This window comes from Daktulosphaira vitifoliae, unplaced genomic scaffold (assembly GCF_025091365.1).
Source record: "Daktulosphaira vitifoliae isolate Bord-2020 unplaced genomic scaffold, ASM2509136v1 Scaffold_3, whole genome shotgun sequence".
NCBI classification, from domain to species: domain Eukaryota; kingdom Metazoa; phylum Arthropoda; class Insecta; order Hemiptera; family Phylloxeridae; genus Daktulosphaira; species Daktulosphaira vitifoliae.
The window spans coordinates 39,605,469-39,625,855 of NW_026099574.1; the positions used below are offsets into that span (position 1 = coordinate 39,605,469).

Sequence of the window (20,387 nt, forward strand, 5' to 3'; positions counted from 1 at the left end):
AAAATAAATATGAATACAAATTTAAGTTACTAGTTATTATATAAGATGATTATTTAAGGATAAGACTCTCATTTACTCGTCGCATTTTTCTTTTTTTTTCGTATTCTAGTGAAGTTAGGGAAACTTACTCTACCAGTCGGAGAAGGATATTAAAAAAAGAAATTAAATTAGCCCTCCTAAATTGTTTACTACATAGTTATGCCAGTAAATATTTCTTAATTATCTCAGTATAAAATGTCCATAGGAGGAGATGGAATCTTGAATATTTGTCATCGATTTTCAACGATATTTTTATAAGATCACTAGTGGGAGTGGTTGCAATATTAATTTACATTGATAAAATGAGAAACTATTAACTATTGTGTTACAAATAGGTAAGAAATTTTACGCGCATATTCTAATTGTTTAGGATATTTTCCTTATTATTATTATTTTGGCTCATATAAAGTTTTTTCATCATGATAGTTTAAATTTAACAATCTCGTTACATTATTCCTGTGGAACTCTGATCAAATGGAAAAGGCTCTCAATACTAAAACATGGTTTAGTCCATAGCCATGAGCCGTAGTTTCGCTTATATTTTGATTGCAAAAAAGGCAAATCAACCTGATAAATTTCAACAATGGTGGTATATCAATAATATGGTATATTTTTTTATTCTTCAAATAAATAATAATAGATAAATAATATCAAATACATCTGCAGGGTTTTTATAGAAAGAAAGTATTCTTAAATCTATTTACATTTTTCACAATTTATAAAACATACTTCGAACGATATAAATTATAATATTTTTCAAATATACTCGTCTCTACTTTTAATTCCAGCTCTCATTCATGCTTTGTTTAACAAAATTGAATATAACGAAAATAAATGAACCTAAATCTTTTTCTAAGAAATCAATGTAGTTATTCAAATTATTTGCGTGATGTTTATCTTTAGCATTGATGAAATTCTCCACTGATCTTAATTCTATTCGTCGAACGTTTTCATCAGTACTACTTTCTATCTTTAATGAAAAAAAATTTTTGCAGAAATTTTTTTTAGCTTCATCAACAATTTTCTCAATAGGAGTTAAAGAAAAATTGTTTTTATTTAATTTATTAAGTAAATCAAAATAAAACTCATCACTGTAACAATCCAAAAATTTGACAGCTTTTTCTAACGGAATTTGAATTGCAAACAAAAATGAGTCATTTTTCCATTCGTTTAATTTGTACATTTCCAAATGCATCCATACATGGTGGGCAACAGAAGTTTTTATCAGGTCAGCTATCATATTATGATGATTCACAACATTAATGATCGGATATGTGAATAAATCACTTATGGGAGTTTTTGAAATATAAAAAAAACTATTATTGATATCTTTAATGAATTTTTGTTGTGAATTTTGAAACTTGGAATCCAATAGAAAATTTATCACTATAATTTTGGTAATCTCAAATTCATTGGCGTATTGATATATATAAGACCATCTTTTGTCTTTATTTGATAACTGTAAATGTAATACTGTTGGCTTTAGGATTTCATTTATATTATTTAATAGCGATGATTTTATTTGGGGAATTTCAATATTAAAACAGCTGCAAGTATTTGCAAACTCATCTATCTGAAATTTTAAAACTTTAAATTCACTAATATTTGAAACCAAACGATCAAAATCAGTAAATTTAATTATGTTTAACATCATAAAAAATTCCCACATCCATGAAGCTGTGTTATCGTTAGCAACGATCAACGCTGAAAAAATTTTACCAAGATAACTATTAAATTTATTTACAACCGCCACAATTTTGTTTTTGAATTCAAGATTTTCAATAAGTTGTTCAATAAGTATTTCAATATATTCAAACATCGATTTTACAATAATACCATAACCACATTTCAATTCTCTCATTCTTTGTTTGTAATCTCTTAGAGTTTTTTCAGAAATTGAATCTCCACTATTAATTTCATCAATTTGCTTTGAACTCAACTTTGGTGAAGTTCTTAACTTTATTTGATTTAAAAATTCCACCCATTTTTCATCATATAGTTTAGCAGAGTTACTTGTCTACAAAATAAATATAAAATTATTTGCTTTATTATTAAAGTACATTTATCAAAAAATTTAATAAATTAATCATTCATTTTTTGAACGAAAAATTTATTATATTTTATTTATGGAGAAACAACTGTATGAACTTCATGGTTAATGTTTTAGTTTCGCAATAAATTTATGACTTAATACAAAAAACAAAACTTGATCAGAAACTATCTAAATAAATCTGTACAGTAAGAGTTTTAAATTATTAATAAATGACGCAAAATTTCTGACATAATATAATAAGTCATGTTAAAAATGTTAACTACGTATGTGCACATACGAAAACCAATTTTCTTAAGAGGCTCCCTAATATGTATCATTCTTTAAATATATTTATTGTTTTGAAAAACTTGGCCACTCACAGGAGAGAGTTAAAATTGAATCAAGCGTTTACAAAGTTAACATTTAAAACTTAAATAGAGGAATTAAAACCTTTCTATATAATGACATAAAACAGTTAGAAGAAAAAAATACTTTATGATAATTTAACTTAGGTTTAAAATGGTCGATTGTTAACCAAAGAACGATCGTTTTTTAAAGTTTTTTAGTATAAACAAAATAATCAAAAATGATTTTTTTTTTCACCATTAACAGTTAGTTGAAAGTATAATATATAAAAAACTTGCGATTATTGACATTATTATTGAGTGAGCAATTTGAATTTGTATTAAAGGTCTTTTTTTTTTTTAACTTTTTTCTTCTATAAAAGTTCTGCGAGTATTGAGAGAAAAAATTATTTCATCTAAAAGAAAAGGGTCTTAAAAAAAGTCTAACTTAGAATTTTGATCATCGATAATCGGAATTTTAAGTTATTTAGTTTATTTTTAAAAATTACATAAAATATAAATCAACTTTGCTTCAAATAAAATGTTAACCGTATTCTTATTAAACTTATATTTTCAGTAGAAATGAGAAAAACCTAATTTTTGTCAAAGCTAAAGGACTACAGCTGAAAGGCTATATTACAAAATCTTAATAACAATCTATGCTAATTTTTTTTTCTTATACTGAAGGGTAATTAATGTTTTAGACGCAGTGTGGCTTATGAACAAACGCATGTCGAGCTTGAATCTGTAAAACTGTGCTTTTTGTGGTATGGTTTTAGTCGCTTTATTGCGGTGAATAATCAAAACATTCAGAAAAACAATCTACAATAGATAATAAAGAAATAGTATCCATTCGTCGGACTGATTGATAGCAGTGTTGAGGTTAACACCTATGTTAAATTGGATGAAATAATTTCCACCGTGACAATCTAAACAGCAACAATAGCAACGACTGCAAATGAGAAAGAATGCGAGTCTGGAGAAGAAACGTCAAATAACTAGTTTAACGCGTTGGTTGCTCTGCGTCCTTCACAGCTATACATTTCATCAATTGAGGTTGAAAGCAGTACAATACTAAGTGAACCACAATTATCTGTTCACTTTTCAACATTTCGAAATATATTTTTAAAAATAATTTATGTATTCTTAGACTACATTAAAATCATATTTATTATTTGTGTTTAATAATAAAAATAATAAAAAAACTGTACACATTCGTGTCCATACCCAATCTATGCATTGCAATGCTTGTAATTCAATTATTACTCGTTCTAAATTTTTTATTGATTCATTAATAATTTTTGATAGAAAATAACTAGCTATTTTAAAATTGAAAAATTGTTTTATTATTATTAATAATAATAAATATTATTACAACGCAGTCCAACTATGCATAAAGTATTAAAACCAACAAAAAGAAAATGTTAATGTTTTTAAACGTTATAGGAGTTGAAAGTGAGAGTTTAAAACTAAATTTTACTCTGTATATTCTTCAACTATAACTTTGGCAAATGAATTTACTAATGAAATAATTAAGAGACTGTATAATTATAAGTAGACCATTAATCTGACCGATTTTTTAACGCAAAAAAAATATATAAATTGTATTTGCACATGTAAAATTAAAATAAATTATAATATACGTATTATTAAAATATACATGTGCTCCTTAATGAATTTCAAATAATTACCCCTATAATTAATAGTAATAAATAATTACTATTAATCTTAATAGTGAACAAAATTTAGGTTACCTAGTGAACCTTGTAGTGTGACCTATTCAAAGGTTTTACTGTATAAAGTGTTTTAATTGAAATTTACATACCATTTTCGAAAGAGTAGCATTTTTAGAAATGACGTAAAAAACTGTCATTAAATAAAAAATTGACTTCATCATACTTCAAATAAAAAAGTTGTAAAAATCAGATTTTAAAAACTTTATTTATTTTATTAAAATTACAAAATTTTAAGGTTAATATACCTGTCGTGAATCCAAAAATATATTTCTAAATGCTTAATTTATAGGTGAAAGATTCGCGTAATTGTTTGCTCGTTTTTTTTTTTGAGTGAGAGAGAGAGAAAGATTATGTATTTTTCAAGTGCTGAATAATGTATATTTGTTTTTCGTCTATTAGTAGACCTTTTCAATTATTTGGTCGAATAAAAATCAACGCATTTCATAATAAAAAAAAAATGAACAAATATTTATATAAAATAAATGTTCAAGTAACTGGTGTATTTCATTTTAACAAATTAAGTTGTATTTTTTATACCGTAAGGTACTCAATTAAAATTATTTCAATAAAGTATTTATGAAATAAGAAATTGAAATATACAATATATATTCTTCTAATAAACGAATATTTGTTAATAATACGTTTATTTATTTCAATATGTAAACTTCTGTAAACAAGAAGTTAAAATATATTTGTTATTTTAAATGTGTGTTGACAAATTTTAATAATTACTTATAACTTTATTATTTGAAATGTAAAAACATAGGAAATAATAATATTTCACGATAGCAAGAATAACAGGATATTATTATATTAATTCAATTTATTTAAAAATGTTGATAAAAAGATAACATTAGCATTAACATTTATATACGTTGAGCGATTGTCCGACCAGCTTTAAGGTCATCTGGTTTGCACCCTAATTTGGTATTCTATGAAGTTTCGCTGTCGACATTGTTCGTCAGTTAAAACAATGACATTATTGTTTTGGACAAGTGAACCGGTTACGGTCCAGGTGGTGGCACATATTGGTGAAGACATTGTAACACATTTGTTGTAGAGGATTTTATTTTTTACCTTGTCGCTTCACGCGGGTTCGCGATGAAAGCGTTGAAACAAAACCTAATAAAGAGTGAAAAAATATGAGCATGTAAACTGAAAAAATAATTTCGGCCCGAAGACAAAAGCAGGGGCCGTATGCAAATGAGACGCTGCGTTGTCGGGCAAATGTATCCAATTCGGGTAACGGATAAAACAATAGGTGACCGGTTTGATGAAAAGAGCACATCTTTTGTCTTAGGGTTCGACCCTCTTGATTTTAAACCCAAGTATAAAAAAAAGACCTCAGTTGCATCGTGAGAAAATTCGGCACCAAAATGTTATAGGTGACAAAAATTGAATTAACCGGTTTTAATTTATTTGGTTTACTTGGTACAAGAAGGGTGAAAAACGATTTTTGTTTAATGAAAGCGTCTCGTTTATTTGTTAAATGTATTTTCTAATTATTTGTTTTTTATGCTTTATCATACTTAGTATTAACCTTACGTATTTTTATTAATGATCAATAGTAGAAATCGAACTTGGGATAAATAAAATTTAATATAATAACTTTTATAAGAAGAAGCCATATTTTTATTTCAATTGTATTACTTAAATTTTAAAACAGGTATACAGTCCTATATCTAGTTAGTTTTTAAAGTTAAATTATAAAAACATTTGATAGACAATTTTATTTTGTCAACTGATTGCTTTTAATTCTTTATTTATTACATCTCAATTTAATTTCAATACAAGTATGTTTAAATATTAGCCATCTGTTTGTAAAAAAAAATAAATAAATTTAATTAATAAAAAGAACTTAGTACATAAAGTATTAAACTTATCATAATAAATAGAAAAAAATATTTAAAGAATAATCAAATTTAATATAAATATGTACAATAATATGTATTAAATGAGCACAAAAAACTTATACTTTGTAAGGATGTCAAATTTATTTTTTTAAACGGGAACACATATTTTGAATTTAATATAATGTTTTAGGTTGTTATTTCAATAGTAAATGTCATTTGAATTTTTAACATAAATTTATTTGTTGATTAGGTAAACATCTTAAAGTTTAAATTTTTGAATTAAAATTCATGTACAGTATACAAGGTGTAAATTTAACAGGTAGTTAATTATATTTTTACGACGTCACTATTCATAGACACGTAGCGTTTATTTTAAATTATGACTTTAACGATAGATAAGCTTTGTGCATTGTCAGTTGGTGTATTTATGTTAACACGCAACATTGTGCCTTGTATACTAACAAACTTTAAGTATATCTGTTGATATTGTTTGAATAATTCGAAGCATATCTGTTGATGTAATTCGAAAAATTAAAGTTTTACATCTAATCAACGAAAAAAGTTCTGTTAAAAACACCATTTACTATTAAAATAAAGAGCCTCATACATATCATTAAAATCAAAATATGTGTTTCCATTTGAAAAAATAAAAACGATACCCTTACAAAACATGAGAGATGAACTTAAAAAGTAATATATAGCAATAATTCGAGAAAAATATATAACTAAGAGTAACCAAAAATAATGTTCTCGAAATTGATTGGGTCGTGATAAAAATATCATCATTTATTATAATCAAAAATAATATTTCTAATAATAATACTGTTGTCAATGTTATAAAACTCATTATAGATATGTAGATTCCACAGTAATTGTGGTGTACAAGTATAATAATTATTAGCGGTTTTATTTTTTTGAGCCACGTGGTATCTAATGTGATATATTTTATTTAACTAATAATTTATTAGTGAAAAATCAAAATTAAATAACTAAGAAAATTTCATTTCAATCTAATATGATGTTAGATTATTAATTTAGGATTTTTTTTTTTAATTATTAGTAAAGTCTACTGATTTGAGTTTAGCGTACGATATCAACGTACATACATTTTATTATAATGTCAATTTTATTTGAACAACTCAGCTGTCTTCGTCAGATTTTCGATCTTTGACGGTATTGTATTATTTACATTAATTTATCGCTCTATTCACAAGACTAGTGCTCTTTTTTAATAACTCAGTTAGGGTGCCTTCGTGCACTCATCAATGAGCAAATCGATAAAGACGAATCGTAGCAATGATGGCGGTGGCCTCCGCCCATTCGTCAAAGGGTAGGGTTTTTCTTTTTTTCATTTTTTCCCCGTTGATTTTTTTCTACTGAGTAATCATTATTACTACAGCCGCCCTCACACGCCGCCACCCATTTCAATCGCGCCCCATGTTGTTATTTATTCTGCGCGTAATTTCGTATTTTTTAGCCCTCAACCCCAATACATACTTGGAAAATAATAATAATACACAAGATAGGTCTCCCAAGCGTAAAACCCGCAACTCCCTCGCCACCTTACGTTTTTCAATTAACACCAGACCCATGTCGCGTGCGGCTTTTCCGTTGCCGGCGTTTTCATTAACATTTCCCCCTGCAGCATCATTTAGGTATTTTTCTCTTATTCTCCTTCCTTTCAGCTAAGAAATGAAACTTCTATTATTAATTTTTCAAATTTCTATGATTGTTCAAACAGCCGTCACTTTTATTTTTGAAGAATATTTTATTTTAATATAATGATTCATTGAAAAACAAATTGTGTACGTTGTTATTAAAATGTCTTAAATTCCTTTATGATTAGTCATATTCCATTAGAGAAATATGATTTGTCATCTTACCCTTTGTATGCAGCCGAAGTGAAGATAAATAAATTTTAAGTTTTATAATACATTTACATATAATATAACTTTTATCTATTATTAGTATACTAATTTCACCAATATGAGGAATTTTCGCCATGTTACCTAAGTGATTTATATTATTACATTAAAGACAATAAATAATATTGAAAATTTATGTGTGCTTTTGTCAATTAGTAACTCTTTTTTTTTTATCAAATTTGTACAATTTCTTAAAATTTTAAGATTTATAATAAAAAAATTTATATTTTTTATTAAATTAAATTAAAATGTTATGATTTAGTTAAATTTTTTACTACACACCTTGTGTTGTTATTTACTTTATAAATATTATAGTTAACATTAAAACAACTTTACAAAAACATATTGTTTTGATAACTTTAAATTTTTTAAAAATAAAACTTCCATTCAGTAAACAAAAATCATTCATAAAATCTTATGAAATATTAACCTTATTGAACATTTTATGGAAAACTTAAACAATTTTTTATAAATACTGAAGGTTTTTTTTTTGTTAAATTTTCTTATACATTTTAGCTTGGACACGAACATGAGATGGTATTGGTTTTGTGATGATGTGTTTTATGTCTGTCCATGAAAATTCTCAGATCTCACTGAATCCATTTTAAATATCAATACGTTTAAAGAATCAAATTTTAAGTAAGTTGTATCTATTAACACTAAAAATATGAAATAGCCCCTAATTTTTAGAAATTTGAAAAATTTGTAAAAAATTACATTTTTAAAATTGTTTTTCTGCATTTTAAAACTGATATAACTTTTTTTTGAAAATACTGATTGTTATGAAATTTGTATAGAATATATTAGGGACAATAAACTTTCTTTGATATGATTTTAAAATCCTATGAAAAACCTAAGTAGAGAAAAGATTTGAAAATGACCACTCTAGTATGTAAAATTATTTTGTTCAACTTAATTTTTGAGAATAGTCCGCAAAGTCTGTTCATTTCCAACCTATATTAAATTAATAAATTTGAAGTGTACTACATATTAAAATAAAAATTTTTTTAACAATTGTTCTACTATGAAAAATAGGACTTCAATGCAAAAAAAAAAAAATCACAACTTTTTCAAAAAACTTTTAAATTTTGAATAATGTTTATATAAGCAAATATTTAATGAGCACTGAATATTTGAGTAAGAAATTATATATAGATAAATTTTTGTGAAATTTAACAGATTTTGTAATATAATTTCTTCATAAATTTTACTACACTTAATTATCGTATATTATTATCATACTAAATTTAATTGATATAATAAATATTAATTACTGTATTATACTTTATAAATCATAAAACTTTTAATCAAAAGATAATAAAGGAAATAGAAATTGATAAATATTTTATAATATTTAACTTAAGAAAGTAGTACTCATGTTGTATTTCGTTGTACACGACGTTATTTCAATAAAATATTTTTATTATACAAGATAGTTATTTTAACAATAATGAAGTAGATAACAACTTTTAACACATATTTTAGAAGTTATTTATTTTAAATTATAGATTGGAGATGGGCGTATAATAATATGTATTATTAGACACTTTTTGGCCGCACCTTTCCCCCCAGATATAAAAGTATAAATATACTGATTCAAAAGTTGTTTTTTACCAGATATTTCCTTAATTGGATAGTTTTCTATTATATGAAATAGTTATACATGCGATGCCGTTAAAAAATTAATAAAGTTGACATTTTTATAAGGTATAAGGGATGAATTAAAAAAGTAACGAATAATTGTTGAATTGGGAGATATATGGAACTAAAATATATCAAAACTAATTTTCTAAAAAAATGTATTATTTTAAAAGAAATCGAGTGACTATAAAACAAAAAAAACACTGAGTATTTGATAACACATTCTGAAATATTAAATTTTTACAAATTTAAAAATATTTCTTTGAAAACATTAATTAAATATTTAGGAAAAATCAACAGTATTAGATAACTTTTAAATTTAATCTTTATAAAGCAAACAATAATTTCAACGGTTAATAACAGGTAATAATGTTTCTAAATTAAAATTAATTTTCATTATTTAAATTAAATTAACGTTATATTTTTAAACTAAATGAACTTAAATGAATACCACATGGACATCAACGGGGAGTTTTTTTTTTTTTTAATAATATACATAAAAATATATTTGAAATGGGCCATTTTGTGTTATGGAATAGGGTGACTAACAATTCAAACTTCAACTAAAAAAAACTTTTTGTTAGAATAATTGTGACAATCAAGGCTTTAATTTTAAGGCAAACAATAACAGCATCAAAGATAACTAATATACCCCTTGTCATCTGAAACAATTTTGAAGCACTACAGTACTCAATTAATATAATTTCAGACGTTTTATTTTTACTACACATATTTAAAAAAATTAAATAAACATTTTTTTTATCGAATTATTGTAGGTCCTTGATTATTTATAAACGAACTTAAATGAAAAGTTGGAAGCTTTAGTTATAAAATAAACTATAACAAACCGAGGGGCTAATCAGGAAAATTTCGATTTTTTAACCACCCCTGAAATTATTATTATATTGTAGCGTATGTATAGTCAGAAATTAAATAAATGATACTCGACGTTATTTAATGTGTAAATATGTAATATTAGCGTATAAAAAATTTTTATACACTAAGTTTTAGAACTATTAAAACCTAAAATTTAAAATGAGTTCTAAGATTCTGCAAAAAAAAAAAATTGTATAGTTGGCTAAAAATATATATAAAAAAAAGTCAATATGTTTAATGTCACACACATTAATACAGTGAATAATGTTATAATAATAATACTAGTATAATGTAAATAGAGATATTTATCATTAAAAGTAATATATTTTCAAAATAATTTATTTAGTTTATCTATGATGATTTTTAAATTATGCATTAATTTCAAAAAAATATACGAAAAGTAGAAAGATTGAATATTATTACTAAAATTTACAAAGCACATGGTTTTGAATTATTTATAAGAAGTTTATATCCTATAAACTTCACTTTGGCAAAAACAATTATGCTGTACATTTTATTAAATAATACAAATATATAATGTGTATATTGTATTTCATTTCAAAGGAAATAAATTATCTTTATAGTATTTTTAGTTGTTAAATATTTTTCTGAACGTTTCAGTTAAACAAAAAAAATCTGTTCCTCGTATTTCTAAAAAAACAACCATGCCTAATTTTTGATTTAACATTTAAGATACTAAAAAATTATTTCTATAATTTTTAACCAAACTAAATTAGTTAAAGTTAACTATGTATATTAACTTATAGAATATTAATATTCTACTAGAAAAATCATTCATATATTTACGATAAAAAATTTTACCGAAGTATCTTCTTTAAATTTTAATAAAATTTTATACCCTACCTCCAATAGCAATTATATCTCTGCATTTGTTTATAATTACTTTATGTTACTAACATTAATTAATAAAAACTTACGTTATAAATTAATTAATAAAATACAGTCTACATTTATTTTTGTTTAATCATTCTTCAAGCTTACTATGTTTCTTATTGTTTAAGAAACACAAATATTGATTTTTCGGAAAAATTAAATACATTTTAAATTATGAGTAAATAAAAAAGGAATGAATCAACTTATTCGAATAATTAAGACAAGAGGATTTCCTCTAGATGAAAATTCCCTGTTTGATAAATAATAATCAATGAACCCTTCAAGAGTAGTTTATAAGATTATTAAAAGAGACGAGGGAAATATATTTTTTTACCAACTTTCAAAAATAATTATGTTAATATATAAAATGAGACAGGGTGCACGCAGGAGGGTTCTTCATTCTATATATCTATACATTTTTTTGAGCTCATTAAAGTTTCTATATTTACCCCAACTTTATACTAACGTCTGAAATTAAAAGAAAAGAGCAGAGGGGAAAAATACTTCTTACACCCTATCATTCGCATTAGTATTCAACCAATAGAAAACTCAGTCTCCCTGGGCGGTTGTATTTATCGAAATTGCCTTTGAAAGTCTCCTTTAAAAGTACTGTATTCAATTTTATCATTTGCCAAATAAAGAATTCGTCATGATAATTTACTCTTTGAAAAATAATAAATACAGAAAATTATTTGTAATTCTGTGTAGAAATTTATAGAATGTTGTCAAATCTTATTTATTACTAGATCGTTTGTGTAATAATTATAATTTGAAAAAATTTGCATAATTTCTAAATATTCATCTAGTTGTCTTTAATATGCTATTTCCAAGGACTACAAATATGCACTGAAAACTTAACAAAATTCTAATCCCATATTCTGAAGTTTTCTTTTGGAAATAAGTTTGTACTTATTTTTAAATAGAAATGTGAGAGTTAGTATTTATTAACAGTAGTCATTATATAGTGTGCATTTCATAGACCTTTTAACTGGTAGGTTAAGAAGCCTATCTTTAAATAATTGAAAGTTCGAAAATAGAATACACCAAGTATTTGAATAATTAAAGTATAAAAATAACTTTTAAAGAAGAGAAACAAAGAATTTCTTAATTCCTAAGAAATTGTGTTTGGATGTATACAGTTTTTGAAATCGCAAAACTATATGAATAATACGAAACAAAAAAAATGTCAATTGCATATTTTGGAAAAACAAATTGTATCGTAAAATAAATTTAATAAACTAGTAATTTCACAAACCTAATTTTAATACTTACGACGACATTGACAGCCAAGTATGTATTTTTCCATTTAATATCACTACCCCCGAACAATTTTTTTTAAAAATTATCATTCACAAAAAAAGAACTCATGAGATCTGCTCGCTAAATGGTTCAAGTTTCTAATACTCGGATTCTAATAATAAAGCAGTCCTTGTACGAAAAAAAGCTTCCACTATCTTTGGTAGTCAGATAACCACTGGATGATTTGATTGAAAAAATGGACTATGCAACAATTATGGAAAATAAGCACGAGACAAAAAACACTAATAGCAGTTGCATGTGTGAACGACGAATTGCGTTTGACCGACCCCTCTGACGACCGACCCAACCGGTTGTGTCCACGCGCAGTGGTACGCTTACCTGGCCGAACATATTACAATAATAGTTAAACAATAATAAAGGGATTGAACTAGCTCGTACCATGAGGGTTGTGTAATTACGGAAAGAGTGGGCTTTTGTTCTACACGCTCAATACAGGACAACGAAAATGATTAAAAAAAAATTATACCATACAATAGGATCCAGCAGCTATGTTCGCTTGTGTATGGTTGAGGATTAGGGATGCGTTGCGACACATATGAGGATGAAAACTGGTTTACATTTCCTCGGGTGAAAATATTCGGCGTACCCATTTGCAAGCAGACTTGTTCTTTTTGTTTTTATTAAGATTTCAACCACACTTCGTATTCACCCCGCATCCGATACGAGCCTTTGTTCCTCCAATGGACCCGCAAAACAAACCAATTTTTTCGTCAAGCAACTAATTGACACGATTTCACTAACACATAACCAACATGTTAAGTTATGGGCGTGAACACTTGTAAAAAACGAGCGAAAGATGTTTCGGCGAGTAGACCGAATGTAACTAACTCACCACTAGTGAAGGAGGTCGTTAACACCAAAGTATGACCTTAACAACTCATTTAACCAATATAGGCGTTCGTGTGCATTTAAACAAACTTAATGCACATTTTGCTGTAGTTACAGCAAAGATGTAAATCCAAAATAATATTAAGTTACTTAGAAATAAAACATTCAAAGAGTTCATTGTTAGTAATTCAATTGAAATTAAAACTAACTAACTAACTCTCTTGTAAGAGTAAAAATACATATTTTTTATAAATTAACGCTGATAATTTTAGGAGTTTTCAACCAAATATTTTCCCCTGTAAACGTGAATCTAAAAATAAATGATCCTATTGAAATTCATACAAGCTGTTACGTTTCAAACTCTTTACTTGTCTTTAAAATAGGTTTTTTCAAACATGTTTATTATCAATCCTGATTTCATGTCCGTATAAAGTCTAATAAAACTAACTGTCATTTTTATAATATAAGTATTCAGATAATTTTGTACATCTATAAATGTCTAATATTTTTACCTATGAAAAAACTAGCGTAATTCAGTTGTCAACCAACTTCAATAGTGATATTAAATAAAAAACATCAGGATGTATCCATAAGTTATTGATCAAATACAAGACACATTGTTTTATCATAGATAGAAAATATACATTGATTACGCTCTAAACGTACATATCACTATTATATATAAACGTACTAATCGGCGAAGATGAACCATTTAAATTTTAAATATTATAGAACTTTTACATTCAGCATAATTATTATTTATCAATCAAACATTTTCAGATGATTCTATTGAATTTTCATACAAGGTGCATCGTATAAAAATACGAATCCAGTTAGTTTAGATATAGTCTTAATACTATTTGAATATATTGTCGCGTACTTCGATAACCAGCAAATCTATAACGATGATCATAATTGTTTAGCTTTACATATAATAGTTGTGTGTTAAAAGTTTTTAAATGAAAAAACCTACAATTTTAACAGCCGAAAACACTATTTTTTGACATTCTATAGAAATACTTATCGCAACAACTACTCTTTGTATTGTCTAATGGACCTTTATTGGATTTGCGCTGGGTGGAGTCTACAATGATTATGTCGCTTGTCCCCTTTTTACCGGAAATATGGCGGAGATCTACATCGGCGACGTTAAGGGTTGCTTTATCCATGATTACTTTTTTAACAATTAAAAACGAAGTTATACATTTTTCATAGTACGTTAAATTGTTGAGTTTTTCATTAACAAGTTCTAAGGGTACAAAAAAGAAAAACCTATAAATTTGTTCAAAAAAGATAATATTCAGACTGATAAAAAAATAAATACGGGTTGACGTATCTTTGAAAAAATACGGTCTTGAGAGACCTAAGAAAAACTAGTACCAGACACAAAAAAATATTTTTTTTTATTCGATGATGACAAAAAGAATAGGGTTGGCATTTGATAAAAAAAAATTGATGACAATTTAAGACATTAGGTATAACATTATAAATTTAATATTTCTCGTAGAAAAGCTCAACAAAGAATCATTATTATTGCAATAAAAAGTAATAATGAGTTCTTATGTTTTCAAAAATATTTAGTGATGCATAGTTAAGGGAATCACTCTGTATTTCAAAAAACGAAAAAAAAATGAATTAACATTTTCTTATTTAATTGCATTCATCTTATTAATTCCTATTTGTATATAGCCGTGGCCGTGTCAATAAATGTTACAGCGAAAACTTCAGAAGTTCAGAGATAGAGACACTACAATTAACAAATTGAAATATATCTCATATCCTAAAATATTTTTTGTGACTAAACTGATATTAATTTTTTAAATCAATGTTATAATAACAGTAATAATAAAACGAATTGTGTATTTTTTCTCTAGGAATTACATTCAATAACTCATTAAGTATTAGCTGATTGTACTTTATTTTCTATAAAAAAAATAGTGTTATGAAATCAACATAAAAAAAATCTACCATTTAAACAGGTGTTTTTAAATTTAATAAAATTGAAATTCTTATTTCCTTTCAAAAATGAGGCTCTAAGAATACATAATTTAATCAACCATATTAATTGAAACTAAACTAATTTCAAGGTTGCTCTAAGTTTTTATTATGAAGATAAAAATTACAATATAATTTTAAAAATATTATTTTTTGTAACCCTCTTTGCTACTCTCCTTACACAATATATTACCATATAAATGTTAAAAAACAAAGAGTGCTAATTGAAGATCATTACTTTTATTAAGAAATCTGATTGTAAAGTTAAAACATCTACACTGGAAGAAATGATTTGTAATTGAATTCTATTCAATATATTAGATAATTAAATTTTCTAGAAAATAACTTCTTTAAATGTAAATTAATAAATAATAAAATTTATGTAGAAGAAAATATCTAAGAATTAAAATGAATAAATGTCATCTAGTATAACATTAAACAAAACCCAGCCACAAATTTTAAGTAAAAAAATTATAGTCCGAATTTTACCGAAACAATCAAATTTAATAATAATTAGAGCTGTGGAATTCAATATTAATTATCAGCTGATTTAATTGATATCAGTTTTATTAGTATCGGTTTTTTTTTAGTTCGATAATATCGCTGTATAAAAAAACATCCAATAAAGTTTCTGATAGATCTGTTCTTTTTTAATAGTATAGAACTGATAGAAGCACATATAGAGGTGCCAATTGGTTCTTGCACTCACAATATTTTTGCTAATTTCGACTTTAAACTAAAAGAAGGAAAAAAGTCATTTTGTTAGTCGTAAATTATTAAAATTACAGAATTTTTAAACATACACACATATAGTAGTAATAGTACAAAAAATGATAATTATATAATTTAATTATGTTTCATACTGATCTGAGATTCGAAATATTAATGGACAAAAATTGATGACAATTAATTACACCTCATAAATGTACTTTATTTAACTAATTTATAAGCTTTTAGCCCACCAAAAATTTACTGTTGTTCTATTATTTTTCCAGTATTTTTATTGAATTTTTTTAATTTTGTGTAATAATGATATAATAATTAGTTTCTAAAATATGTTATTTAAAATAACCAAAAATTAAAATATTTACTAACAGTTAAAACGATTATATTTTTGCGAAAAAAATATATTATTGGTAGTGGTGTAAGAGGAGACAGAAGGACAAATATTATTAACCATATGCATATGCATATCACAGTTTTATTTTTATAAAGATAAATTTGCCCTTTTTTATTGCTACGGTTAAATTGTAAGATCATGGATGTCATTACCCATAGGCGGAATTACAAATATATTGTCTGATACAACTCTTAATTAATTGTTACTAAAAATTATGGTTTATCCAATCCCACAATTTTTATAAACAAATTTATAGAAATAATGGTAAGTTTAAAATTAATTGTTCTTAAAAAAATGTTTTTAGTATAAAAAACGCTTTCGGTAGTACAAATACAACAGATTATTTAACATAGAAAATTATCAAAAAAAAAAAAAACATTTCTATTTAATTATTTTAAGACTAAATATTAAGATTGAATCAAAGAATGGCGATAAATGTATAACCTAATGCATTGTTTATTTCGAAAAAAAATAATTTAAGTATTTGACATGTATATTTGTAATAATCACAGTAATTTTAATTCCGTAAAAAACAAAAATAGAAAGGTTGTTTTTTTTTTTAATCTTCATGTATTAAAAAATATAATATACAATATAAACATACAACAGATATAAAAGTTAATTCAACTGCTAGTAATCTATCTTAAAATAATGTTATCATATCCGTTACTGACTGCCAAAAATACTCAAATACCATTAAAATTATAAGAAGTACTCTTTACCGAAAAACACTGAAAAAGTCAAATGACTTTTTTTTATCAACACAGGTTTAGCTAATTAATTGTAAATAAAATTCACTGTAACTATTCGTATAACACTCTAAAAAAATCCAACACAGTGGAGACGTGGCATAGTTGGGTCCAGTATAGATTTAATCTGACAGTGGTTAAAATTACTATCATAAAAAACGCTTTGATGCATATCTGTAGATAGTGGTTAATTTAAAAAATAGGTGGATTATTCCAAACGCAATATGATCACCTATTTCCTTATTTATATCCTGATTACAAGTTTTATAATTTATAAGTGTAGTATATGTATAAATATTTATTATAGCAATTAAATATAGTATGAGATTGATATTTAATAATTTAGTATTGTAATTTTTATGGAGAAATTATAAAGCAGATTTTACTTATATGGAAAACGTGTATAAAAGTTGAAGGTCAAAAAGTTATAGAAGTATTTTTTATTAACTTTGATTGATATCCACTTCACCATAAAAACAAAATAAAGTTCTATTTTTTTTATTATTTTACATTTTTTTTTTTCCGTAATTAAGAATATTACATTAGCTTTAATTTAAGATATATGTAAAAGTGTCAGATTTATAATAAAAAATATACAAAATGATAGGTAAATACCTAATGTATCTATAAAAAATTTTTTTTATTGATTTTTAAAAAAATTATGGCAGTTTTAAGAAAAAAATGAGGAAAATTAGCGATTTTTAAATTTGTAAATTTTTTGGAGATTTCCTTCATTTACGGGGAACAAAGAAATTTTTTTCAATTTTTGAGGGTAATGTCTTCGACTAGATACGATTTGTGATTTTTTGACGCATTGTTGAAAGAAATCGGTTCGGTGAGAGCTGAGAAAAAGTGGTAACAGATACAAAAAAAAAAAATATATCATAGTAAAACCAATATCTTCTCAGGTTCGCATCAAAGCTAATAGTATTAACATAATTTTATTACTATTTTTTTTTATTTAGGTCTATATCCCTTAAAGTAAGTAAGTGGTAAAAGACACAAAAAAAAATCTGTGAGTGTTACGAGTACGCACGGATGAAGTGAAACCACGAATTTTGTGAAGGGGTGTATAGTAAATAATATTTACAAAACTTCATATTTTAGAATTTTTTTTTTTTTTGATCGTTAATGCTTCTCCAATTAAAACCCCGAGTATGTGCTTGTTTTTTTTTTTTTTGAGGAATTTATTCCAAATCCATTTCATATATGGTTTTTTTTTATCATTTTATCGGAAATTTCATGGCGGAGCCACTGATAAACATTCATGGTCATTTAGCTATTTATTTTTAAGTGAATATCAAAAAAAGTTATAAACTATACGTTTCTATGTATTATACATGTAACTTTTTGATCTCTTGAAATATGAGAATATATGTCTTGTCTCCCTTCACACGAAGTTCCCCGTAAAATGTAATAATTATCAAAATAAGTCCTTCTAAGACTTATTAGCATAGAAAGAATTATAAATTGATAACACCGGAAACATAAATTATCACCAGTTTTATAATTCAATAGACAAAATTCTGATAATCTTTAATAATTATTAAAACTTCATTTCTAACCACTACATACTAATAATAAACAATTTAGTTTTTCTTTTTTTTTCATTTTTATCCGTTTCTCGATTTGTTTATTTCTTCTAAATTACATGACTTTCTGACCGATTACGTTTATGCGTTTTTTTTGTTATCAAACTAATTCTAGAAGTTAAATTTTACGCTAACCAATTGATTTTTACAATGACTTATGCCGAGACATATAAATAGCATATATTGCCAGCGTCACAGAATTGCATACCAACACATTTTTGATACGAAACACTAGTGACGCTACGCCGAAACATTTTTTTGTTTAAACGGCGATGATACGCTCACTTGGTAACACGCTTTAGTGTTAACTAGTCGGTGTGGTGTTCATTGAGTCCGACGTCCGGAATCAAATCAGTTATGCTTAACTGTTATGCACCTGGTAGCACAATCGTAAATCACCAATATAAATGAGGATAAAATGGTGACGCTACTCAGGGCACCACTTCCTAAACAATAAAATTATCATCATTGACATTACAATCACAATTGTATTGTGATTGTAATGTCACCCTATTATAAGGTATTTCAACAAATTTGTTTAATTATATCCATTTAATTTATTAATATAAATTACTCAATTTTTTCAATTATTTAGTAACAAAATAATTTATATGATTTAATTTATTGCATTATAAATGATTGAATACATTTCATTTTGCTAAATATCTTAATTTACTTACAATCAAAAAATAAAATATATTTTGCAAGTGGGCTTTCCATTGGCCTGCAACTACAACGTGGTTTGCCACTTGCACAACGACTAGGTACGGTGGCAAGTGTCGCCACCACCTAGGCGAGGTGTCACACCTATCAGATATGATCAATACCGATAAGCAATTCGATTTTAATTACATTTATTCTCTTTTGTCGCCTTACCTAGCGGTCAGCGGCAAAATAATGAGTGGTTGACACAGCTGTGTCAGAAAAAGGTTCGTTTGCGCGATAAAATAAATAAGTAGACATAACAAAAAATTATAAACGGTCCACCTTCGAATTTGTGACGTTACATCTTTAAAGCGTTTTTAATGTTGATATAATTATTATCAATAATATAAATGTTTCTAAAAGCACAAATAAGAGGGATGTTTTGACAACTTGACAGCCAACAAAAATTGTACACGTAGGAGGCATCATTATTTATGGGAGGGTGGATATCATTGAATCGCCCATTATTTGAATTTTTATTTATTTATTTTTATCTTACCAAACCATAAATCTAACCTACTATAATTTCTATAGTTTAAGAAAAATAAATTTGTTACACTTAATGTTGTGCTTCATGCTAATGAAATATTGGCTAAATTACAGTATTTTGTTCAGATACTATCTTATAGACAACTATATAACTTAAAGATAACTATTTTTTAAATATAAAAATGCAAGTATTATCTCTTTGATGATTAAAAAAAAAATTTATTCAAATAGATTTCTAAATAATACATT

The 20,387-nt window shown here is 25.5% G+C and overlaps 1 protein-coding gene across 3 annotated transcripts; it reads right to left on the reverse strand.

Moving 5' to 3' along the window:
• Positions 1 to 608: 608 nt before the first annotated feature.
• LOC126900717 (uncharacterized) lies at positions 609 to 12,916 on the reverse strand. Of its 3 annotated transcripts, none has more exons than XM_050676634.1 (2): positions 12,613 to 12,916; positions 609 to 2,056 (listed from the first exon to the last, which is right to left on the reverse strand). In XM_050676634.1, the coding sequence occupies exon 2, from the start codon at positions 1,898 to 1,900 to the stop codon at positions 818 to 820; it is 1,083 nt and encodes a 360-aa protein (XP_050532591.1). In that variant the 5' UTR covers positions 1,901 to 2,056; positions 12,613 to 12,916; the 3' UTR covers positions 609 to 817. The 3 variants fall into 3 exon arrangements, with proteins under 3 accessions (XP_050532591.1, XP_050532592.1, XP_050532590.1); XM_050676635.1 differs by lacking the exon at positions 12,613 to 12,916 and adding an exon at positions 4,170 to 4,396; XM_050676633.1 differs by lacking the exon at positions 12,613 to 12,916 and adding an exon at positions 4,241 to 4,396 and having other exon boundaries at positions 611 to 2,056.
• Between the last annotated feature and the right edge of the window lie 7,471 nt (positions 12,917 to 20,387).